The sequence below is a fragment of the Hyperolius riggenbachi genome, chromosome 2, assembly GCF_040937935.1.
Source record: "Hyperolius riggenbachi isolate aHypRig1 chromosome 2, aHypRig1.pri, whole genome shotgun sequence".
NCBI classification, from domain to species: Eukaryota; Metazoa; Chordata; class Amphibia; order Anura; family Hyperoliidae; genus Hyperolius; species Hyperolius riggenbachi.
In genome coordinates this window covers 546506432-546529619 of record NC_090647.1, presented here as the reverse complement: position 1 = coordinate 546529619, position 23188 = coordinate 546506432, and the positions used below count along the sequence as shown (strand labels likewise).

Sequence of the window (23188 nt, the reverse complement as noted above, 5' to 3'; positions counted from 1 at the left end):
TCACCCCAAGGTTTCGCACAGAGTCTTTATACTGTACAGTATCTCCCCCAATTGCTAGTTTGAGGTGGTGAGCGTTTTGAACTTTATCCATCATGTGTGGACCACCTACCACCAACACCTCTGTTTTGTCAGAGTTCAGCCTCAGCCAGCTGGTGTTCATCCAATTTTGTAAATCCACTAGACACGCATTTATGGATGCTGATGGATCTTGGGTTCCAGGCTTGAAGGACAGATACAGTTGTGTGTCATCTGCATAACAATGGTATCCTAATATACTTAATATACATATACTGGGCATATATACCCCCTGACTACATATACTGGGCATATATACCCCTGGCTACATATACTGGGCATATATACCCTTGGCTACATATACTGGGCATATATACCCCCTGGCTACATATACTGGGCATATATACCCCCTGGCTACATGGACTGGGCATATATACCCCCTGGCTACATATACTGGGCATATATACCCCTGGCTACATATACTGGGCATATATACCCCTGGCTACATATACTGGGCATATATACCCCCTGGCTACATGGACTGGGCATATATACCCCCTGGCTACATATACTGGGCATATATACCCCTGGCTACATATACTGGGCATATATACCCCTGGCTACATATACTGGGCATATATACCCCCTGGCTACATATACTGGGCATATATACCCCCTGGCTACATATACTGGGCATATATACCCCCTGGCTACATATACTGGGCATATATACCCCTGGCTACATATACTGGGCATATATACCCCCTGGCTACATATACTGGGCATATATACCCCCTGGCTACATATACTGGGCATATATACCCCCTGGCTACATATACTGGGCATATATACCCCTGCCTACATATACTGGGCATATATACCCCTGGCTACATATACTGGGCATATATACCCCCTGACTACATATACTGGGCATATATACCCCTGGCTACATATACTGGGCATATATACCCCCTGGCTACATATACTGGGCATATATACCCCCTGGCTACATATACTGGGCATATATACCCCTGCCTACATATACTGGGCACATATACCCCTGGCTACATATACTGGGCATATATACCCCCTGGCTACATATACTGGGCATATATACCCCCTGGCTACATATACTGGGCATATATACCCCTGGCTACATATACTGGGCATATATACCCCTGGCTACATATACTGGGCATATATACCCCCTGACTACATATACTGGGCATATATACCCCTGGCTACATATACTGGGCATATATACCCCCTGGCTACATATACTGGGCATATATACCCCCTGGCTACATATACTGGGCATATATACCCCTGCCTACATATACTGGGCATATATACCCCCTGACTACATATACTGGGCATATATACCCCTGGCTACATATACTGGGCATATATACCCCTGGCTAAATATTCTGGGCATATATACCCCTGGCTACATATACTGGGCTTATATACCCCTGGCTACATATACTGGGCATATATACCCCTGGCTACATATACTGGGCACATATATGCCTGACTATATATACTGGGCACATATTATTCTCCTGGCTACATATACTGGACATATATACCCCTGGCTATATATACTGGGCACATATACCTCTGGCTACATATACTGGGCACACATACCCCTGCCTACATATACTGGGCACATATACCCCTGGCTAGCTGTTCTGTGGACATCTCTACCCCTGGCTACCTGTTCTGAGGACATCTATACCGCTGGCCACCTATTCTGGGGACATCTATACTGCTGGCCACCTATTCTGGGGACAACTATAGACCTGGGGCTACCTATTTTTGGGGAACCACGTCAGATTGAGTGTATTTTGGAGAACTGCTGCCAGGTGAGAGGTGTCTACCATATTAAGGGGGCATTCTACCTATTTATGTGAAATGCTGTCTATTTATGTGACTCATGACTGCTGAATTTGTCTTGTTGGGGGCCTCATGGTTACTGAATTTGTCTTGTTGGGGGCCTCATGATTTGTTGGGGGCCTCAAGATCGCTGAATTTGTCTTGTTGGGGGCCTCATGATTGCTGAATTTGTCTTGTTGGGGGCCTCATGATTGCTAAATTTGTCTTGTTGGGGGCCTCATGATTGCTGAGTTGGTTATGTTGGGGGCCACATGATTGCTGAATTTGTCTTGATGGGGTGGGCTCATGATTGCTGAATTTGTCTTGGAACATGCTGGAAGGTACATACTGAGGGAGGGTGGGTGAGCGTGAGCCTGCTAACCTCCATATACATTTGGCTCCACCCATAACCACGCCCACATTTATTATGTGACCACACCCCTTTTTGGCGCGCGCCGCAACCTTGACTTTGGGGGGCGCATTAATAGTCTTTGTCCCCGGGCGCTGAAAACCCTAGCTACGCCTCTGCTCGCTGGATGCCTTCTTCATCCATTGGCTGCTCCACCACAGTAGGTACATCTCTGGTTCAGCCGCTCCGTGATGCCAGCTGCTAATCCGGAAGTAAGGGCCGCCACGGCTGGTCACTTCTGTGACATCCAGATTATATTGATTAGCCCTGCCGAATGCTGCCCAGGAGTCGGGACCCACCACTGAAATAAATACTACTGCACCTTTTGGACTGCAACACCTTGGCCAGCACTGTCAGATGCCAGATGTCAGCAATCGGGATGCTCAGCAGCGTCAGCCAACACCGCAGGTTTCTTTCATGAAGAAGTGGGTCATCACTGCTGAACCTTCGCCTCCTTCTGTCCCCATCCCCTTCCATGACTCCTTAGGGACAACACATGATTGCCAAGTGTTACTGGTGGCGCCGTAGTATGGCAGCCTCGGCTCTTGGCTTTCGGACATTATCCCCCTCCCCTCCTTCCAGAACCTGTATGAGCCAAAACCAATTCCGGGTACAACCCCCCCCCCCCCCTTTGTACTTGGTGAAATAAATAATTCTGATGGTGCCTAACCCCCCCCCCCCCAAGGGCGCTTAACCCTAACCCCCTGTGCCTTAACCCCCTTCTGCCAAGAGCTGCTAGCGTTGCAACGGTATGAAATTCCATGGTATGATAACCGTAAAAAATTAATACCACAATATGACGGTATTACGGTATTATACAATTATTTGAACTCCCCCCCTTACATTAAAAAATGCCCCCCCCACACTAGTAGTAGGGGGCCGCAGCATAGGTAGGCAGGGATAGGTGTAGCCAGTAGTAGGTGGCTGCAGCATAGGTAGCCAGGGATAGGTGTAGCCAGTAGTAGGTGCTCGCAGCATAGGTAGACAGGGATAGGTGTAGCCAGTAGTAGGTGGGGCTGCAGCATAGGTAGCCAGGGATAGGTGTAGCCAGTAGTAAGTGGCTGCAGCATAGGTAGACAGGGATAGGTGTAGCCAGTAGTAGGTGGGGCGCAGCATAGGTAGACAGGGATAGGTGTAGCCAGTAGTAGGTGCTCGCAACATAGGTAGACAGGGATAGGTGTAGCCAGTAGTAAGTGGCCGTAGCATAGGTAGACAGGGATAGGTGTAGCCAGTAGTAGGTGGGGCGCAGCATAGGTAGCCACGGATAGGTGTAGCCAGTAGTAAGTGGCTGCAGCATAGGTAGACAGGGATAGGTGTAGCCAGTAGTAAGTGGCTGCAGCATAAGTAGTGTAGCCAGAAGTAGGTGGCTGCAGCATAGGTAGCCTGGGATAGGTGTAGCCAGTAGTAAGTGGCTGCAGAATAGGTAGACAGGGATAGGTAGCCAGAAGTAGGTGGCCGCAGCATAGGTAGCCAGGGCTAGGTGTAGCCAGTAGTAAGTGGCTGCAGCATAGGTAGACAGGGATAGGTGTAGCCAGAAGTAGGTGGCCGCAGCAAAGGTAGCCAGGGATAGGTGTAGCCAGTAGTAAGTGGCTGCAGCATAGGTAGACAGGCATAGGTGTAGCCAGAAGTAGGTGGCCGCAGCATAGGTAGACAGGGATAGGTGTAGCCAGTAGTAGGTGGGGCTGCAGCATAGGTAGCCAGAGATAGGTGTAGCCAGTAGTAAGTGGCTGCAGCATAGGTATTCAGGCATAGGTGTAGCCAGAAGTAGGTGGCCGCAGCATAGGTAGACAGGGATTGGTGTAGCCAGTAGTAGGTGGGGCGCAGCATAGGTAGCCAGGGATAGGTGTAGCCAGTAGTAAGTAGCTGCAGCATAGGTAGACAGCGATAGGTGTAGCCAGTAGTAAGTGGCTGCAGCATAGGTAGACAGGGATAGGTGTAGCTAGAAGTAAGTGGCTGCAGCATAGGTAGACAGGGATAGGTGTAGCCAGTAGTAGGTGGGGCTGCAGCATAGGTAGCCAGAGATAGGTGTAGCCAGTAGTAAGTGGCTGCAGCATAGGTAGACAGGGATTGGTGTAGCCAGTAGTAGGTGGGGCGCAGCATAGGTAGCCAGGGATAGGTGTAGCCAGTAGTAAGTGGCTGCAGCATAGGTAGACAGGGATAGGTGTAGCCAGTAGTAAGTGGCTGCAGCATAGGTAGACAGGGATAGGTGTAGCTAGAAGTAAGTGGCTGCAGCATAGGTAGACAGTGATAGGTTTACCCAGAAGTAGGTGGCCACAGCATAAAGAGCCAGGGAGGGGTGAGGGGGGACGCAGCGCAGGGATAAATATTTACTTGCTGGCAGCCTGGTCCTCACGCGTGTATCGGCTCCATTCTAATTCCTGTTCTTGCATCATCTCCTTGTAATAGCGCCTGTTTCAGGTAAATGCAAAAGTAAGATTAGGAGCGGCACACCTTTCCGTAAAGGTCGGGTGCTGAGTCCTGGATGCAAAGCCGACATCCAATAAATATCGTAAGGTTGAAGAGCAAGCTTTGTGTTTGACACATTATGGATCAATAAACGACATTTCTTGCTCTATTGAGAAGCTGGTGTGCGAGCCCACTCTTCAACCTTACGATATTTGTTTCAGGTAAATGTGATGCAAGAACAGGAAGTACAATGAAGCCAGTACAGCGTGGAGGACAAGGCTGGCAGCAAGTGAGTATTTACTTATCCCTGCCACTGCTGATCACTGTGTTGCATCCCCGCGCTGCGTCGCTTCGCCCTAGGTAGCACCCCCCACTGTAGCTCCTCCCTCCAAAACCGGTAAGGCGAGATTGTGCATGGTAGGATTACCATGCACAATCAAACCGCGGTATATCATCATACCGGTATACCGCGGCAACCCTATTTGCGGCAAAGTAAATTTTGGCGCAATTACCTCTGCGCTTGCTATTCAATGCTGCATTTCGCATGCCTCGGCACTCGCGATTCTGTCGGGCACCAACATTTTGCTTATTTGCCGCAAATCGGGCACCTCTGAGTGCCTCAATTTACCTTCTTTGCCGCAAATTGCAACCATTATAAAAGCTGCGATTTGCGGTAAAGAAGGTAAATTTTGTGAGCTAGAGGCATCTGACAACGGCCTCCACCATGCACCTAAATTTCCCTTCTTTGCCGCAAATCGCGACTTTTATAATAGGCGCCTATGGCGGTATCCTTTTTTACTTGAAGGGTTCCTGCGCCCTTTTTTCCTTATTCAACATTTAATAAAGGCGCCCGGGTAAAAAGGGCACAGGATAATGCAGATAATAGAACATCAGTAATTTTACTGATATTCTACTATAAATCCTTCAAGCCTGGTGTGACAGATCCAACTCCAACTATAAACGTCTGCTTATGTGAACTACAGCAATGGATGAATGACAACTGGCTGAAACTCAATGCAGACAAAACTGAAGTCCTTCTGATCGGAGGGCAGCGCATGACAACAAAATATCTTAACTTGCAGTCTTCACCACTGGGAATAGGAGGCACTGATCTACGCAGCTCTGATCATGTGCAGAGCCTGGGAGTTCTAATTGATGGGGATTTAAACTTCAGAACTCACATCTCTGCTGTGGTGAAATCATCCTATTTTCACATGAAGAACATTGCAAAAATCAAGCACCTCATCCCCCCAGAAGATCTACAAACTTTAGTTCATGCCTTCATTACCTCCCGACTGGACTACTGCAATGCTCTCTACACTGGCCTTCCAAAAAAGGACTTGTACCGCCTACAGCTGATACAGAATACTGCTGCCAGACTATTAACCAACCAACCCCGTCACTGCCACATAACGCCAGTCCTGCACTCCCTTCACTGGCTACCTATAGAATGGAGGGTCCTATTCAAGATCGGCCTACTGACATTTAAATCACTAAATAATCTGGGCCCTGGATACATGAAAGAAATGTTGCAGCTGCGTAGCAATCCCCGCATGCTCAGATCCACAGGTTCTAATAATCTAGTCATACCCAGAGTCCACTTGGAAACTTTTGGTCCCAGAGCCTTCTGTCATGCCGCTCCTACGTTTTGGAACTCCTTACCTCAACAGATCAGGACAGCTCCATCTCTGGACATGTTTAAATCCAGACTGAAAACCCACCTGTTCAGTTTGGCATTTGCAGAATTATAACTTTTGTTGTGTGGATACTTCATCCTACTACGAATTACTGAATCTGAGAGAGCCTAAGCGCTTTGAGTATGGGATAAAAACGCTATAGAAATGTTATTGTATTGTATATTGTAAATGTACAGTGTAAGGCGGTTGGAAGGTTAGAGAATAGTGTAAGTGTGAATGAGTCATAAATAAAAGAAGGGAGAAAAAGTACCCAATATGCAGCACCAGTCCACTCCAAATATAATTCAAATTACAATATGTTTATTTGATGATAAGCAAACACAATTAAAAACAATATTAAAATTCACCAAAGGGTGATAGCAGCGGTGTACATGAACAATAATAATAATAATAATAACACATATCCGTATTGTAAGACCTCACACCAAAAATGGTAAGATATATAATACTAGCCAACCCGCGTCGTAGCATACGCCGCATCTATCTATCTAATAGAGTACGTGCCTCAACCTTGAAGCAAGAAAAAGTAGGCTTTCCATGAGAAAATGTATGCGTGCTCAAACACCAAGTTTAACCCTAGCAAGTCTGGCTTTGCAAATCCGGCCTAATTGGCTATTCATGAGGCAATGCTCATGCAAATATGCATTTGCTTTCGCATGCCAAACTATGCAGGGTCAAAAAACCAATACTGCAAAGTGCTCCCTCGCTGCCTGGGAACCACAGCGGCACCCCGGAGTGGGAGGCTGGGTGGCACAGCCCCCCCAAGCGTGGCCAGCGCTGGGGAGAGCCGTCCGCACCCACCTCCTAATAATAAAAACAGCCACTTACCTTAACGTCCATTGGGTTCTGCTACATGAGCATTAATTTTCTCATGGAAAGCATTTTGTTCAGTTTGTATCCTTTGGAGGCAGGTGGTGGATGGCTTGCTCCGGTGGTGTGAACCCTGGAGTGAGTGCGCCTGTTCTCCCCCCCCCCCCCCCCCCCTCTGGAGTGCTGTATGTGAGCCAGCCCTGAGCTCTAAAGCTCGGGGTAACCCATGCTTCTCTCCTTTCTCATGTGGTGCCCCCAAATTAATGCGCATGTAGCAGAACGCAATGGACGTTAAGGTAAGTGCCTGTTTTTAATATTGGGAGGTGGGTGCAGACGGCTCTCCCCGGCGCTGGCCACACTTGGGGGGGGGGGTCGTCCATGCCACCCAGCCTCCCCCTCCGGGGTGCCGCTGTGGTTTCCAGGCAGTGAGAGAGCCTGGGACCCTGCGGTCCCCCCAGTTGTATAAAAAGGGGGCATTGGGAATCCTCTCCGTGGCGCTCCTGGAGGCCTGGAGCACACCAAAAACTGCTAGCAGATCCGCAAAATGCTAGCAGATTTTGAAACACTTTTTCTTATTTTTCTGTAGCATGTCACCTAGCATTTTGCGGTTTTGTAAAGCGTTTTTGGTGTAGTAGATTTCATATATTGTTACAGTAAAGCTGTTACTGAACAGCTTCTGTAACAAAAACGCCTGAAAAACCGCTCTGAACTGCCGTTTTTCAGAGCGGTTTGCGTTTTTCCTATACTTTACATTGGAGGCAGAAACCCCTCCACAATCCAAAAAATGCCTCACCTCGGGAGTATGCATTTCAGCAAAACGCCTCCCGCTCTGGTATGCACCAGCCCATTGAAATACATTACCCAAGCGTATCCGCAGCCGCAAGTGGATCGCAAAACGCTGCCGAACCGCTCTGGTGTGCACTAAGCCGGATAGTGCTAATGTAGCATGTAGCAGGGTGACTGCTTTGTGGTATTGGTTTGTGCATGCATTTGCATGAGCATTGCCTCATGAATAGCCAATTAGGCCAGATTTGCAATGTCAGACTTGCTAGGGTAAGGCCTCTTTTCCATGGACTGTGAATAGGCAGTGAAATGGCTCTCAAACTCTCACAACTGCTCACTGCTGCCTGGTAACTGCTCACTGCTGCCTGGTAACTGCTCGCTGCTGCCTGGTAACTGCTCGCTGCTGCCTGGTAACTGCTTGCTGCTGCCTGGTAACTGCTTGCTGCTGCCTGGTAACTGCTTGCTGCTGCCTGGTAACTGCTTGCTGCTGCCTGGTAACTGCTTGCTGCTGCCTGGTAACTGCTTGCTGCTGCCTGGTAACTGCTTGCTGCTGCCTGGTATCTGCTTGTTGCTGCCTGGTAACTGCTTGTTGCTGCCTGGTAACTGCTTGTTGCTGCCTGGTATCTGCTCATTGTTGCCTGGTATCTGCTCACTGCTGCCTGGTATCTGCTCACTGCTGCCTGGTAACTGCTTGCTGCTGCCTGGTAACTGCTCGTTGCTGCCTGGTATCTGCTCACTGCTGCCTGGTAACTGCTTGCTGCTGCCTGGTAACTGCTTGTTGCTGCCTGGTATCTGCTCACTGCTGACTGATAACTGCTTGCTGCTGCCTGGTAACTGCGTGTTGCTGCCTGGTATCTGCTCACTGCTGCCTGGTAACTGCTTGCTGAGCACACAGCTCAACAGTCCGTGGAAAAGAGGCCTTAAACTTGGTGTTTGAGCACGCATAAATTTTCTCATGCAAAGTACTTCTTCTTCTTGTTTGAAGGTTGAGGCACTTAGTCTATTATATATATAGATATTATATTGTATCTCCAAGTATTTAATCAAACAAGTGGTCCTCTAATTAAACAATTATAAAATATGGGGCCATAAAAACTGTGCAAATTGCAATAGGTGCCAAGGATATACTATCCAATTATGTGACAAATAGACTAGGACATGAAAATCATGTGTCCCAGATATAGAGTAAACACCAATCAATAGAGAATTGTTCTGAAAAACACACATTCAGAGGGTGCCCAAAAGTGCAAATGCTGAATAAGGTGAATATGGTGAGAGAAACCAGACTTACAGTTGGGAGAGGAGGACGCCGCTGTACACCGCCAACCGCCTTATCATATGGTTGCTTTAAGTGTGAATGAGGACGTGAATGGAATGTGTAGTGTGAGGATTAGGGATCCAATATTCCTCTTTTTATTTTCTGTTTTATTTACAAATTATATACAGTAGGAAGGCTAATATTAGCTAGATTTCACAGTTCAAATAAAGCTAAAATAGACTACGATGTAACTAAGGCCCAAATGCCAGAGGGGCACTGCGATGAAGTGTGTATCTAAGGCTGGGCAAAAACTATGCTGATGTCCCCCCAAAAATAAAGTAAAAAAATTCCATTGAAATCAAGCAAACAAATCAGTTCGCTGTTTTGTGGATCCGACCCCTTTTTTGAATTTGAACTGCAGTCATGCAATGACCGACTATAGCAGGTTTGGAGCCTGTGCCATTTACAGTGCAAGAATGGCAGCAATTTGCATATTCTCCCTGAAAATCAATAGGTGAATTTTGATTGGCTATTGTATGCAGGGCCGGGCCGAGGCATAGGCTGGAGAGGCTCCAGCCTCAGGGCGCAGTGTAGGAGGGGGCGGACAATTCATTCAGCTGTCATTCCTAATTGTATTTGAAGTAGAAAGAAATAAGAAAAGGGGATACATAGCAGTGACTGCAAGCCAGATAACTAGATATTAAGGTGTTGGGGAGGTTGGGGAGGTTGTGGGCCCTGTGGCACCTCTTAGTCTAATAGCAATCAGTGTGTGATGGCTAGGGTGGGAGGGTGTTTTGGTGTCTCAGCCTTGGGTGCTGGAGGACCTTGTCCCGGCTCTGATTGTATGCTTCACCCACATTCCTGAATATTAATCTCAGTCACCTAGTGGCCAACTGTGTCAAGTTTGAGAACCCTACCACTAACAGTGTGAAAATGGCTGCAGTTTACAATTTCCCAACTGGTTGTTGTTTGCGCCACCCACTTTTTGTAACCTTGACAGGTTTGAGGCCTCTGCCATTAACAGTGGAGGAATGGCATCAATTTAAATATTCCTTTTTTTAAACCAATAAGTGAACTTTGATTGGCTGTTGTAGTCTCCACCCACTTTTCTAGACATTAATCCCAGTCACCCAGTGACCAACTGTGCCAAGTTTCAGAACCCTGCCATTAACAGTGCGAGAATGGCTGCAGTGTACATTTTCCCATGTTAAATGAAAGATCATTTGATTGGCTGTTTTATGTTCCACCCACTTTTCCTCAATTTTTAACCAAGTGACCAGCTGTGCCAAGATTGGGGACTCTGGCTTTATTACTGTAAGAATGGCAGCCTTTAATATTTTTCCCATTGACATAAATGAGTGAATTATAATTTGTACTTTCGCCCAGGTGTGTGTGTGTGTGTGTCTGTGTGTGTGTGTGTGTGTGTGTGTGGGGGGGGGGGGCATGAGACCCCCAGATCATATCTCCTGAGGTAATAAGAGATCTGTATACCAAGTTTCATTCAAAATCGGTAAGGGCGCTTTCGACTGATGGTGGCACATACATATACATCCGTTTTTTATATATTAGTATCTATATAGCGCCAACATCTAGCTCAGCGCTGTACAGGGTTTTTTGTCTTGTCACTAACTGTCCCTCAAAGGGGTTCACAATTTAATCCCTATTAATCCCTACCATAGTCATATATCTATGTATATATCGTGTAGGGCATGTATCATAGTCTTGGGACAATTTGTGGGGAAGCCAATTAACTTATCTTTATATTTTTGGGATGTGGGTGGAAACCAGAGTGTACAGAGGAAACCCACATAGACAATGGGAGAACATACAACCTCCATGCAGATAGCGCCCTGCAAGGCAAGAGTGCTAAACGCTATGCCACTGTGCTGCCCATGAAACAATTACCACACTCTGAACAGGAAAAAGGATGCTCACTTATCCAAATTCTCTGTTTTTTAACAAGGCTTCCTTTGCTATTAAAACATTTCCCACACTCTGAACAGAAAAAGGAATGCTTGTCTGTTTGAATTCGCTGCTTTTTAAGGCTTCCTTTGCTACTAAAATATTTCCCACACTCTGAACAGGAAAAAGGATGCTCACCCATATGATTTACCTGGTGTATCAAAAGTGCTACCAAAACATTTTCCACACTCTAAACAGGGAAAAGGAAGCTGACCTGTGTGAATTCTCTGCCGCCTATCTAGGCTATTACTCCAAGGAAAATACTTCCCAGACACAGGGCAGGGCACCCATAGCACCCTGCCCTGTGACACCCCATGCACTATCACACTGCTACACATTAACCCCTCTGAGAATTCCCATTGATTTTTTTAAAGGACCAATAGGGGGTGCTGGGGGGGATTTCAAAGATGTTCTGCATTGAAGCTATGCTGGTAATGAACACCTCTATATGTGCATTGCATAGTAGTAACCCTTAACAAACCATTTCCTTACTCTGATTACACCTCTCTGTCTCTGCAGATGTCCTTGGTAGGTTTTTGGGGCTCAATATCAATAGAGTGCTCGGGGTCCCATGTAAAACTCCCACTGGGGCCCCAACCTCCTTAATTACGCCACTGGACCAGACGTCTATTGGATTGGCCCAATCCTAATCTGCACACAAATTGTGATAAATTTGCATAGTTGGAATTATTTGCATCTCATTAAAAAACTCTAGCTGTAACTTGACCTCTGCCAACACTAACCAGATTAAAAAAGCTAACACTTCTGCACAGGAACATGACTAATGTCTTACTTGAATTAACCTAACACCATGGTGTGACTTCAAGTAAATTAGTGAAGAAGAAACTTTAAACAACCTCCTTACTTTGATAGACTACCTGTGACCTTCACCATGTTCAAATGCCCTGACCTGTTTGCACCTGCATTTTACACCCGTTCCCAGTGAGCAGGGAGGTGTCCCTGCTATTTAAAAGGTGGAATCCTAATACACCATATCAAAAAGCCATTCATGGACCCAGACACCATGAGCAGCTAGAGACCTGTCTCTAACCTCAAAACTGTCTATCTCCAATTGTAAAAAAGTCATCAGGCAATAATAGGTCTCCCCGCTCTACTTACCTGGGGCTTCCTTCAGCCCCTTGCAGCTGACATGTCCCACGTTGCAGCCGCCGATGTCAATCGAGACCACATTGTCCGCGGCGTGCTGCGCAGGCACAGAACTACTGCATCTGCGCATTACGCCGCGGACAACCTGGACTTGATTGACAGCGGCGCTTCACGCAGGCGTTCGGGGACCCCAGGCCGGCGCCTGAGAGCGGAGCTGCGGCGTGGGACATGTCAGCTGCAAGGGGCTGGAGGAAGCCCCAGGTAAGTAGAGCGGGGAGACCTATTATTGCCTGATGACTCCTTCAAGCCAGACTTTCCGCAAACAACATCTCTGACACTCTACAATCTGCCTTCAAGAGACGACACAGCTGGAAACAGCCCTCATCTACCCCTCCAATGACCTGCTCATGGCCAGAGACAGAGGCGAGTGCTCCATCCTGATTCTGCTTCATCTCTCCACAGCTTTTCATACAGTTGACTAGGACATCTTAAGCGCTCTTTCTGATGCCTAACAAGAACTTTTTTTGTAAATTATTATTATTTAGTATTTATACTGTATATTGCCAACATCTTCACAAGCTCCTTCTCACTAACTGTCCCTCCAATCTAATCACTACCCTATGTATGTATCATGGTCTAGGGCCAATCTAAGGGGAAGCCAGTTAACTTATCTGTAAGTTTTTGGGATGTGGAAGGAAACAGGAGTGCCTGGAGGAAACCCACACAGACAAGGGGAGAACATATAAACTCTGTGCACATAGTGCCCTGGCTGGGGTTTGAACCAAGGACCTAGCGCTGCAAGGCAAGAACGCTAGCCACTACACCGCTGTGCTGCCCATGAAGCATTTCCCACACTCTGAACAGGAAGAAGAACACTCACCTGTTTGAATTCTCTGCTGTTTTAACCAGGCTTCCTTTGCTACTGATACATTTCCCACACTCTGAACAGAAAAAAAGGATGCTCAAGAACTTTTTTTGTAAATTATTATTATTTACTATTTATATAGCGCCAACATTTTCACAAGCTCCTTATCACTAACTGTCCCTTAAGGGGGCTCACAATGTAATCCTTACCATAGTCATAAATATCTGTATGTATTGTGTAGTGTGTGTATCATGGTCTATGGCCAATTTAGGGGGAAGCCAATTAACTTAACTGTAAGTCTTTGGGATTAGGGAGGAAACCTACACAGACAGGGAGGGAACATACAAACTCCGTGCAGATAGTACCCTAGCTGGAATTCAAACCAGAGACCCAGCGCTGCAAGGTAAGAGTGCTAACCGCTACACCTCTATGCTGCCCATGAAACATTTCCCACACTTAACAGGAAGAAGAACACTCACCTGTTTGAATTCTCTGTTTTTTAATAAGGCTTCCTTTGCTACTGAAACATTTCCCACACTCTGAACAGGAAAAGGGATGCTCACCCTTATGAATTACCTGGTGTTTCAGAAGCTCTACTCTATCACTAAAACATTTCCCACACTCTAAATGGGGAAAAGGAAGCTCACCTGTGTGAATTCTCTGCTGCCTATTTATGCTATTACTCCAAGTGAAATATTTCCCACACACTGAACAGAAAAAAGGATGCACACTCAGGAGATGTATCAGGTGTTCTGCCTCCCCACTGGCACACAGGGCACCCAGCACTTGCAGATCTTTCCACCTCTGAGCTCCCCCTTGCCCCCATTTTCCCACTGCCCCACAGTACTCTGCCCACATCCACTGGCACATAGGGCAGGGCACTCACAGCTCCCTGCACTGCTACACATTAACCACTACTCAGCGTAGCTGCATGTTAATCTCCTGCTGAGTAGGAGTTAATGTGAGACAGTGTAGGGGTGTCACAGGGCAGGGTGCTGTGGGTGCCCTGTGTGACAGTGGGGGGGAGGTGGGCAGAGTACTGTGGGGCGGTGGGGAAATGGGGGCAAGGGGGAGCTCAGAGGTGGAAAGATCTGCAAGTGCTGGGTGCCCTGTGTGCCAGTGTGGAGGCAGGACACCAGATACATCTCCTGGGTGTGCATCCTTTTTTCTGTTCAGTGTGTGGGAAATATTTCACTTGGAGTAATAGCCTAGATAGGCATCAGATAATTCACACAGGTGAGCTTCCTTTCCCCTGTTTAGAGTGCAGGAAATGTTTTAGTGATAAAGTAGAGCTTCTGAAAAACCAGGTAATCCATATCAGTAAGCATCCTTTTTCCTGTTCAGAGTGTGGGAAATGTATCAGTAGCAAAGGAAGCCTTGTTTAAAAACAGAGAATTAGGATAGGCCAGTGTTCTTCTTCCTGTTCAGAGTGTAGGATGCTGGGATTCTGTGGGTGCCCTGCCCTGTGTGCCAGTGGGGGTGGGAAGAGTACTGTAAGGCAGTGTTGGAATAATTTGCATCTCATTGAAAATCTCTAGCTATAACTTGCCCACTGCCAGCACTAACCAGACTAATAGCTAAACACTTCTGCACAGGAACATCGCTAATGTCTTACTTGAATTAACCTAACACCATGATGTAACTTCACCTAAATTAGTGAAGAAGAGACTTTATACAACCCCCTTACCTCTGATAGACTATCTGCGACATAGACCTTCACCATGTTCAAATTCGCTGACCTGTTTGCACCTGTATTTTACACCTGTTCCCTGTGAGCGGGGTTGTATCCTAGCTATTTAATAGAATGAATCCTCAGACACCAGCTCAAAAAGCCTTCTATGGACCCAGACACTATGAGCAGCTAGAGACCTGGCTCCAATCTCCCCTTTTTAGGCAAACATTTTGAAAAGGCTGGCTATCTCCAACTGTATAGTAGTCCATGGCATGTTGCGCAGGCACAGAACTACTGCACCTGCGCATTACACTGCGGCCAAACTGGACTTGATTGACAGTGGTACTTCACGCAGGCACAGTGCAGGACGCCTGGTGAGACACCGTGCGGGGCCCCCGGGCCGGTGGCTAAGAGCGGAGCTGCGGTGTGGGACATGTCAGCTGCAAGGGGCTAGAGGAAGACCAAGGATAGTAGATCGGGAAGTATGTAGAGGGAGTAGGTGCACTGGGCTACTTCACTGGGCCTCCCCGGAGTGCTCCAAACCAAACGACAGTTCCACTCAGCCAGGTACTCAAAGTTGAAAGCGATGGGCACATCCAGTATAAAAAAGCCTTTATTGGAAAAATATTTTTAAAAACTTGTATGCAAAAAATACAACAGCTACAGTTGCTGGGAGAGCAAGAGGGGGACAAGCATGTACAAGATGTCGACAGCTGTTTCGCACTCCTCAAACGAGTGCTTCCTCAGGACAAATGAGCCCCCCCTATGTCACCCCTTAAATACCTCATTTTCCAGGTGGACCAGCGGAGGGAGGAGGACGTCAGACAGAGCGCACCCATCATCGCCGCTTACTGCACTTCCGGGACGCCAACTGCGTTCCACAAGCCGGAAGGAGCGGGCCGGAAGCGGTCATCCGTTTTGCTGGACCAATCGGGAGCGAGCACCGCCGGCGCTACGTCACCTCGTTTACGTGGGCAGTCTAACCTATGGGAGTCCAACCCCTCATGTGACCCTGGAAGAGGTTTACCACGCTCAACACCCACTACGAGTGTATGGGCGTAGTTACGCCCTCATTGGGGAAAAAAAAAGAGACACTAGCATCCCTGACAACAAGGGTACAATTACACAGGTTGACAGCTGTGGCTGTCTATTATTTAAATAAACAGAGTAGCCGAGCCAGGGTCACAAAAACTCTCCCACCCTCGAAAAAGTGCTCAAGCAGACACGTAATAATATCCCAATGGGAAGGGGGGGGGGGGGGGGGGTTGTGGACAGAGAGGAGAATGTTATTACTACCTGGTCCAGAACGATGACCACGCTTGCAGGTGATGCTACGCACGACCTCCTCCTCCTCATCATAGTCCCTATGGGGTATACAAAAAAACGAGGAAGCACTCGTTTGAGGAGTGCGAAACAGCTGTCGACATCTTGTACATGCTTGTCCTCCTCTTGCTCTCCCAGCAACTGTAGCTGTTGTATTTTTTGCATACAAGTTTTTAAAAATATTTTTCCAATTTTTATACTGGATGTGCCCATCGCTTTCAACTTTGAGTACCTAGGATAGTAGATCGGGAAGACCTATTATAACCTGATGACTCCTTTAAGCCAGACTCTCTGCAAACAACATCTCTGACCCTCTAAAATCTGCCTTCAAGAAGCACCACAGCTGGAAACAGCCCTCCTCCACACCTCCAATGACCTGCTCATGGCCAGAGACAGAGGCGAGTGCTCCATCCTGATTCTGCTTCATCTCTCCACAGCTTGATACAGTTGACTAGGACATCTTAACCATTTGTCACATGGCTGTCCCCAGTACAGCGCTGCTGCTGATCCCAGCGCTGTACTAAGTGTAAACACAGCGGTTTCACCGCCTAACAGTCTCAAGAGCGGCGATCACCGCTCGGAGACTGAAGGCGGGGCGGAGCTCTGCCCCCCTGAGCAGGAGATGCGCACGCAGCATGCGTGCGATCTCTTGCAGTAGCCGGCTCCAGGACCTGACGCCAATTGGCATTAGGCGGTCCTGGGGCTGCCGCCGAGTTCACGCCCATTGGCGTGACGCGGTCGTTAGGTAGTTAAGCGCTCTCTCTGATGCCTAACAAGAACTTTTTTTGTAAATTATTATTATTTAGTATTTATATTATATTATCTTCACAAGCTCCTTGTCACTAACTGTCCCTCCAAGGGGCTTACAAACTAATCCCTACCCTATGTATGTATCATGCTCTAGGGCCAATTTAGGGGGAAGCCAATTAACTTATCTGTAAGTTTTTGGGATGTGGAAGGAAACAGGAGTGCCCGGAGGAAACCCACACATACATATGGAGAACATATAAACTCTGTGTAGATAGTGCCCTGGCTGGAGTTTGAACCAGGGACCCCGTGCTGCAAGGCAAGAGCGCTAGCCACTACACCACTGTGCTGCCCATGAACCATTTCCCACACTCTGAACAGGAAAAAGGATGCTCACCCTTATGAATTACCTGGTGTTTCAGAAGCTCTACTCTTTTACTAAAACATTTCCCACACTCTAAACAGGGAAAAGGAAGCTCGCCTGTGTGAATTCTCTGCTGCCTATCTATGCTATTACTCCAAGTGAAATATTTCCCACACACTGAACAGAAAAGAGGATGCACACCCACTGGATGTTTCAGGTGTTCTGCACCCCCGCTGGCACACAGGGAAAGGACACCCACAGCACCCAGCCCTGTGACACCCCATGCGCGGTCACACATTAACCCCTGCGAGGATTCCCATTGGTTGGTTAAAGGACCAATAGGGGGTACTGGAGGGTATTTCAAAGATGTTTTGGAGATTGTAATACTTAGTATAGGAAGCCCCACACTGCTATCAGCACTTGTAGATCTTTCCACCTCTGAGCTTCCCCTTGCCCCCATTTCCCCACCGCCCCACAGTACTCTGCCCGCCCCCACTGGCACACAGGGCACCCAGAGCACCCTGCCCTCTGACACCCCTACACTGTCTCACATTAACCACTACTCAACGGGGGGGCAATGTGAGGCAGTGCAGGGGTGTCACAGGGCAAGGTTCTGTGGGTGCCCTTTCCTTATGTGCCTGTGGGGGTGCATCTGTTTTTCTGTTTAGTGTGTGGGAAACATTTCACTTGGAGTAATAGCCTAGATATACACCAGATAATCCACACAGGTGAGCTTCCTTTTCCCTGTTCAGAGTGTGGGAAATGCTTTAGTAATAAAGCAGAGCTTCTGAAACACCAGATAATCCATATCGGTGAGCATCCCTTTTCCTGTTCAGAGTGTGGGAAATGTTTCAGTAGCAAAGGAAGGCTTGTTTAAAAAACAGAGAATTCAGACAGCTGAGTGTTCTTCTTCCTGTTCAGAGTGTTGGAAATGTTTAATGGGCAGCACAGTGGTGTTGTGGTTAGCGCTCTTGCCTTGCAATGTTGGGTTTCTGGTTCAAATCTCGCACTATATGCATGTAGTTTTTATTTTCTCACAGTTTCTGTGTGGGTTTTCTCTGGGCACTCCTGTTTCCTCCCAGAAAATTGGCCATAGACAAGATACATACATAGACATATGACTGTGGTAGGGATTAGATTGTGAGCCCCTCTGATGGGCAGTTAGTGACAAGCTAATATAATCTGTACATCACTTGTAAAGATGTTGGCACTATATAAATAATATTATATAAAAAAGTTCTTTTTAGGCAGCAGAGAGTTTGCATAAGGTTTAATGGTCAACTGTATCAAAAGCTGTGGGGAGCTGAAGCAGAATCAGGATGGAGCACTCGCCTCTGTCTCTGGCCATGAGCAGGTCATTGGAGGGGTACATGAGGGCTGTTTCTAGTTGTGGTGCTTCTTGAAGTCACATTGTAGAGGGTCAGAGATGTTGTTTGCAGAGAGTCTGGCTTAAAGCTGGAGGTAGTAGACAGCCTTTTCAAAAATGTTGCCTAAAAAGGGGAGGTTGGAGACAGTTCTCTAGCTGCTTCTAGTGTTTGGGTCCATGGAGGGCTTTCTGAGCAGAGTTCCAACTTTGCATATTTAACATAGTTTGTCTGCAGAAAAGAATTGGGCCAATCCAAAAAGACTTCTGGTCGATTTTGATTTTGTCCAATTCACAGCTGCATACAACTACTAGCAGGAAAGGACGGCTGAAGTTAGAGGTATATGGAGGCTGCCATGTTTATTTCATTTCAAACAATACCAGTTGCCCGGCCGTTCTGCTGACCTTTTGCTGCAATAGTGCCTGAATCACACAACTGTAACAAGCATGCAGCTAATCTGGTCACATTTTTGCCAGAAATACCTGATCTGCATGATTGTTCAGGGTCTATGGCTAAAAGTATTAGAGGCAGGGGCTCAGCAGGGCAGCCAGGCAATGTGCATTGTTTAAAAGGAAATAAGTATGAAAGCTATATTAATGGCGGTTAATAGCAAGACCCCCATACATGCCAGAATCACCAAATTTGCAGGGTATGTTAAGGAGAACAGTCAGAACAAGGAAAAAAATCTTAAAAAAGTCCTTGAAGTTTTTGAGAAAATCAGCTTTCAGCTTTTCTCTCCTTACTGTTACTCCCCTTCTCTGCTCAGACACACTATAAGCATTTTACTGCGATCGCGATCTTACCATGATTTTAATGTAAGTCAATTTGAGGTTTTTTTAAAAAAAAAAAACTCTCAGAAAGCTCTGATGGCTAAAAGCGCTCAGAAAATCGCTTATAGTGTGTCTGAGCCCTTAGTATTTGTACGCTGCGGGTGAGTTGAGGGCCCTTAGCGCCAAATAACGGCTCTTCCTGCTGCCACTATACTCCCCGGCAGTATTAAATACTCTTCCCCCTCCAAGTCATCCCAACTCTGAGGGTGGTGTAATTTGGGGTATGGCGATCACCGGAGCCCCGAATTACCCTTAAGCGCCCCGCGCAGCATATTATTGCTGCTATGGGGCTCCTGGTTTGGGTAACCGGTGCTGAGCGCCGCGCACCAAAACCACCTGCTTTGCTTTCTCTCTCCTCTCTCCAATCTTGTTATTAGAAACCATAATCTAAAGCTGGCCATACATGCATCAATTGTTACGGACAGATTCTTTCCCAATGATCGGATCATAATGGCTTTTCCACCTGTCAGTACTGAGTATGGATGTGGCCTATAGGGTTCCATACTATAGTGAAGTGGGTCGTGGGCAGGCAGTGATTCACTGCCACTGACCACCAAAAAGGCATGGATGTTAAGGGGGCCGGGGGGGGGGGGGGGGAATTGGAGTGAAAACAGTGAAGGAAGGAGGGGTACCGAGACTTTGGAAATTAGCATTAGTGAGGCAAGGATCATGGTGCCGGGAGGGAGGCCAGTAAAGATGTGTTACCTGACTGAGGGAGATGGTGGTCTGGTAAAGAGGGAGGGGATATCCGAGATGGAACAGGGGCATATTTGAGGGATTAGTAGAGATGGTGGTGAAGGGGAGGACATAATTGGGGGTGGGGGGGGTAAATAAGCCTTGGGGAATTAAAGTTGCCATACATCTGTTTACATCTGGCTACATATACTGGGGGGGTGACAGCTGGCTATATGTACTGGGGGGGTCATCTGGCTCCCTATAGTGGGGGGGGGGGGGGTCAGTGGGCTACCTATACTTGGAGAACATCTGTCTTCCTTTACTGGGGGGTTGTCTTGCTATATATTCTGGGGGGACATCTGGCTACTACCTATAGTAGGGGGACATTCAGCTACCTATACTGGGTGGGGCATCCTTTCAACAGGGTGGCTGAGGAGGGGGGTCCCAAATTTATTGCTCTGCTTGGGGCCCTGTGTGGTCTTAATCCGGCTCTGCCTGAGGTGAGTACCCCCAGGGGAATTTTTTAATGTTACAGATCCTCTTAAACATCTTACAGTTGTGATTAGTCACAGATGAGTGGGAATTAGACAGGCTAAACTCTCTAAGTACACACAGGGTGCATTTCTCTATGTTTGGCTTCTGTCCTGCGCAAGAGTTCAGGTGCACTTTAAAATTGGGCCAGAGATTCAGTTCATAAATCCATATAACAATTATCATACAAGTATATAATCGTACCCACAATCATAGGTGGGATCACTACGTCTAGATGATAATGAGTATAAATCCTAATCACCAGATGGTATACATATGTATGTATGTATGACAAAAAACATATCTCAGAGATGGTCATAAGCTGTCTGCCAGTCACTGGAATCGGTCTCTGAGGATTTTGCACTTCTGTAGTATCTGCCAGTCTGTGTAATCTGCATGTCATCAGCATCTGTCTCTCGGTGGCATTAGCTTGTCATTAAAGGACACCGAGGCGAAAATAAACAATTGTATCTATCTTCCTTCTCGTAAAATGACTTGTTAAGATATTCCACAGTTTTTTTTATGTTTAAATCTACTTTTTAAGTTTTAACTGTTTTAGCTCAATGACACATTCATTTAAGTATGCCAGAGCTAAAATCTACAAACTATTGACCCCTTTTATCTCTTTCCTGCTCACAGAAGCCATTTTTCTGCTAGTTGGAATGTCTTACCAGTGAGGGTCACATTGTAGTCACTTCCTGTCTGAGTCAGGACTGGGTCAGCCACTTACATACCTGATATTTAACTCTTTCAGGCAGAGAAAGAAAAAAAGGAACACAGCATAGGTATTTGTGTGCTAGGCACTGTACATACACATGTCTATCTCATCATGTCACTGTCACCTCGGGTATCCTTTAAAGCCAACCTGTCATTTGTCAATAATCAGCACTATTTGCTTGCCAGTGGTCTTTTTGCCCATCATCTGTCACAGGGCACTTTTTTTTTCTGTAAATGGCATCAGTCAAAATGTGTGTAATATTTGAACACTAAAATGTGTGTAATATGACTATAATCATTCTGTCCCAAATAAAGTTCGGATTGTTTTAGAACAGGGGTGTCGAACTCAAATACAAAGTGGGCAGAAATTTAGCTCTGGGACCAAGTCGCTGGCCAACCTCAATGTCTAGTGGCCATCTCTCTCCCTTATATAGTTTCCTGGTGTCAAATAGTTACCCTCAATTCCCTATACAGTTCCCTAGTATCTAGTGCCCCCCTCCTTCCCTTATATGATTCCTTGGCGTCTAGTGGCCCCCTCCTACCCCTATACACTTCCCTGGTGTCTAGTGGCCCCCTCCTCCCCCTATACACTTTCCTGGTGTCTAATGGCCCCCTCCTTCCCCTATACACTTCCCTGGTGTCTAGTGGCCCCCTCCCTCTCCTATATAGTTCCTTGGTACTTAGTGCTTTCCCCCTCCCCATATGGCTTCCCTGGTGATCTAGGGCTTTCCCTCCAATATAGCTTCTCTGGTGGTCCTAACATAATGCAAAGTGGGGAAACCACCCGAGGGCCACATCTGATGGCTCGGAGGGCCGGATTTGGCTCACGGGCCAGAGTTTGACATGTATGTTTTAGAGGAAGAGTTTGGGTGTGGTTTGTGTAGAGGTGAGGGCGGGGCATGAGTGGGTGGAAGTGTACCTGTTTCTGTTTTAGTAATGTTGCAGAGTATGCTCCAGTGGTGAGGGGTGGAGGGAAGATGAGCAGTCTGCTCTGCCCCATGGTGAGTGGGAGAAGCACGAGGCATCCCACTGCACCTGCATAGAGGAAATACAATAGCAATCAGCCTAGCAGATTCCAGCCCTACACATTGCTGAGAAGGAGACCACATGAGTTGGGGGACATCTTTGCAAACAATTGTTTTGGGCGATGGAACTACTGCTTGTAATTGAGAATTAGGCCCCTTTCACACCGACAAGTTACGGTGGGCAATTGTACCGCAGGCTAACGCAAAGTCTACGGGACATTTCATACAGCATGCGATGCGGCGGAAGTAGAGCATCTAATGTGAGCGCATCCCTACGTTAGAGGCCAACTTGCTTGGTAATGTGTCTATGTCTATGGCGACGCAGCTTTTTTCAAGCATCAAGTAGCGTTGCGGCGCACATGCACGTTAGCGTATTTTGTCAATACACTTCGGCGCAATTTGTTTTTCGGCAGCCACAGGAAGTAGCTGTTAGCGATCCTCACTTCCAGCCTCCAAATCCCTCTGTCTTCAGTTGTGCTTTAACTGAAAGCTTTTCACAATGCACTGCTATGGAACAAGCGATCAGTTAAAACGCATCCATTGTTCAGTGTTTAGTGCGAAAGAGGCCTAGATGGCGACATAGAGAGAAGTCCTTTATTTGAGACTTTGCTCTATGGAGGGAATTTGTGTTTGGTCATCTCGTATCTGATTTAGGTTCACCATGTGAAGGACACAATGTGCTTAAACAAACACTCAGTGCAAATAACATCCATCAATACAAAGCCCTCTTCTGAAGCTCAGTGCTGTCACTCT

General features: G+C 47.1%; 1 protein-coding gene across 1 annotated transcript; it reads right to left on the bottom strand.

Moving 5' to 3' along the window:
* Positions 1 to 11126: 11126 nt before the first annotated feature.
* LOC137545284 (zinc finger protein 418-like) lies at positions 11127 to 16609 on the bottom strand. Its single transcript, XM_068266397.1, has 3 exons — positions 16549 to 16609; positions 13667 to 13894; positions 11127 to 11329 (listed from the first exon to the last, which is right to left on the bottom strand). The coding sequence occupies exons 1-3, from the start codon at positions 16607 to 16609 to the stop codon at positions 11127 to 11129; spliced, it is 492 nt and encodes a 163-aa protein (XP_068122498.1).
* Between the last annotated feature and the right edge of the window lie 6579 nt (positions 16610 to 23188).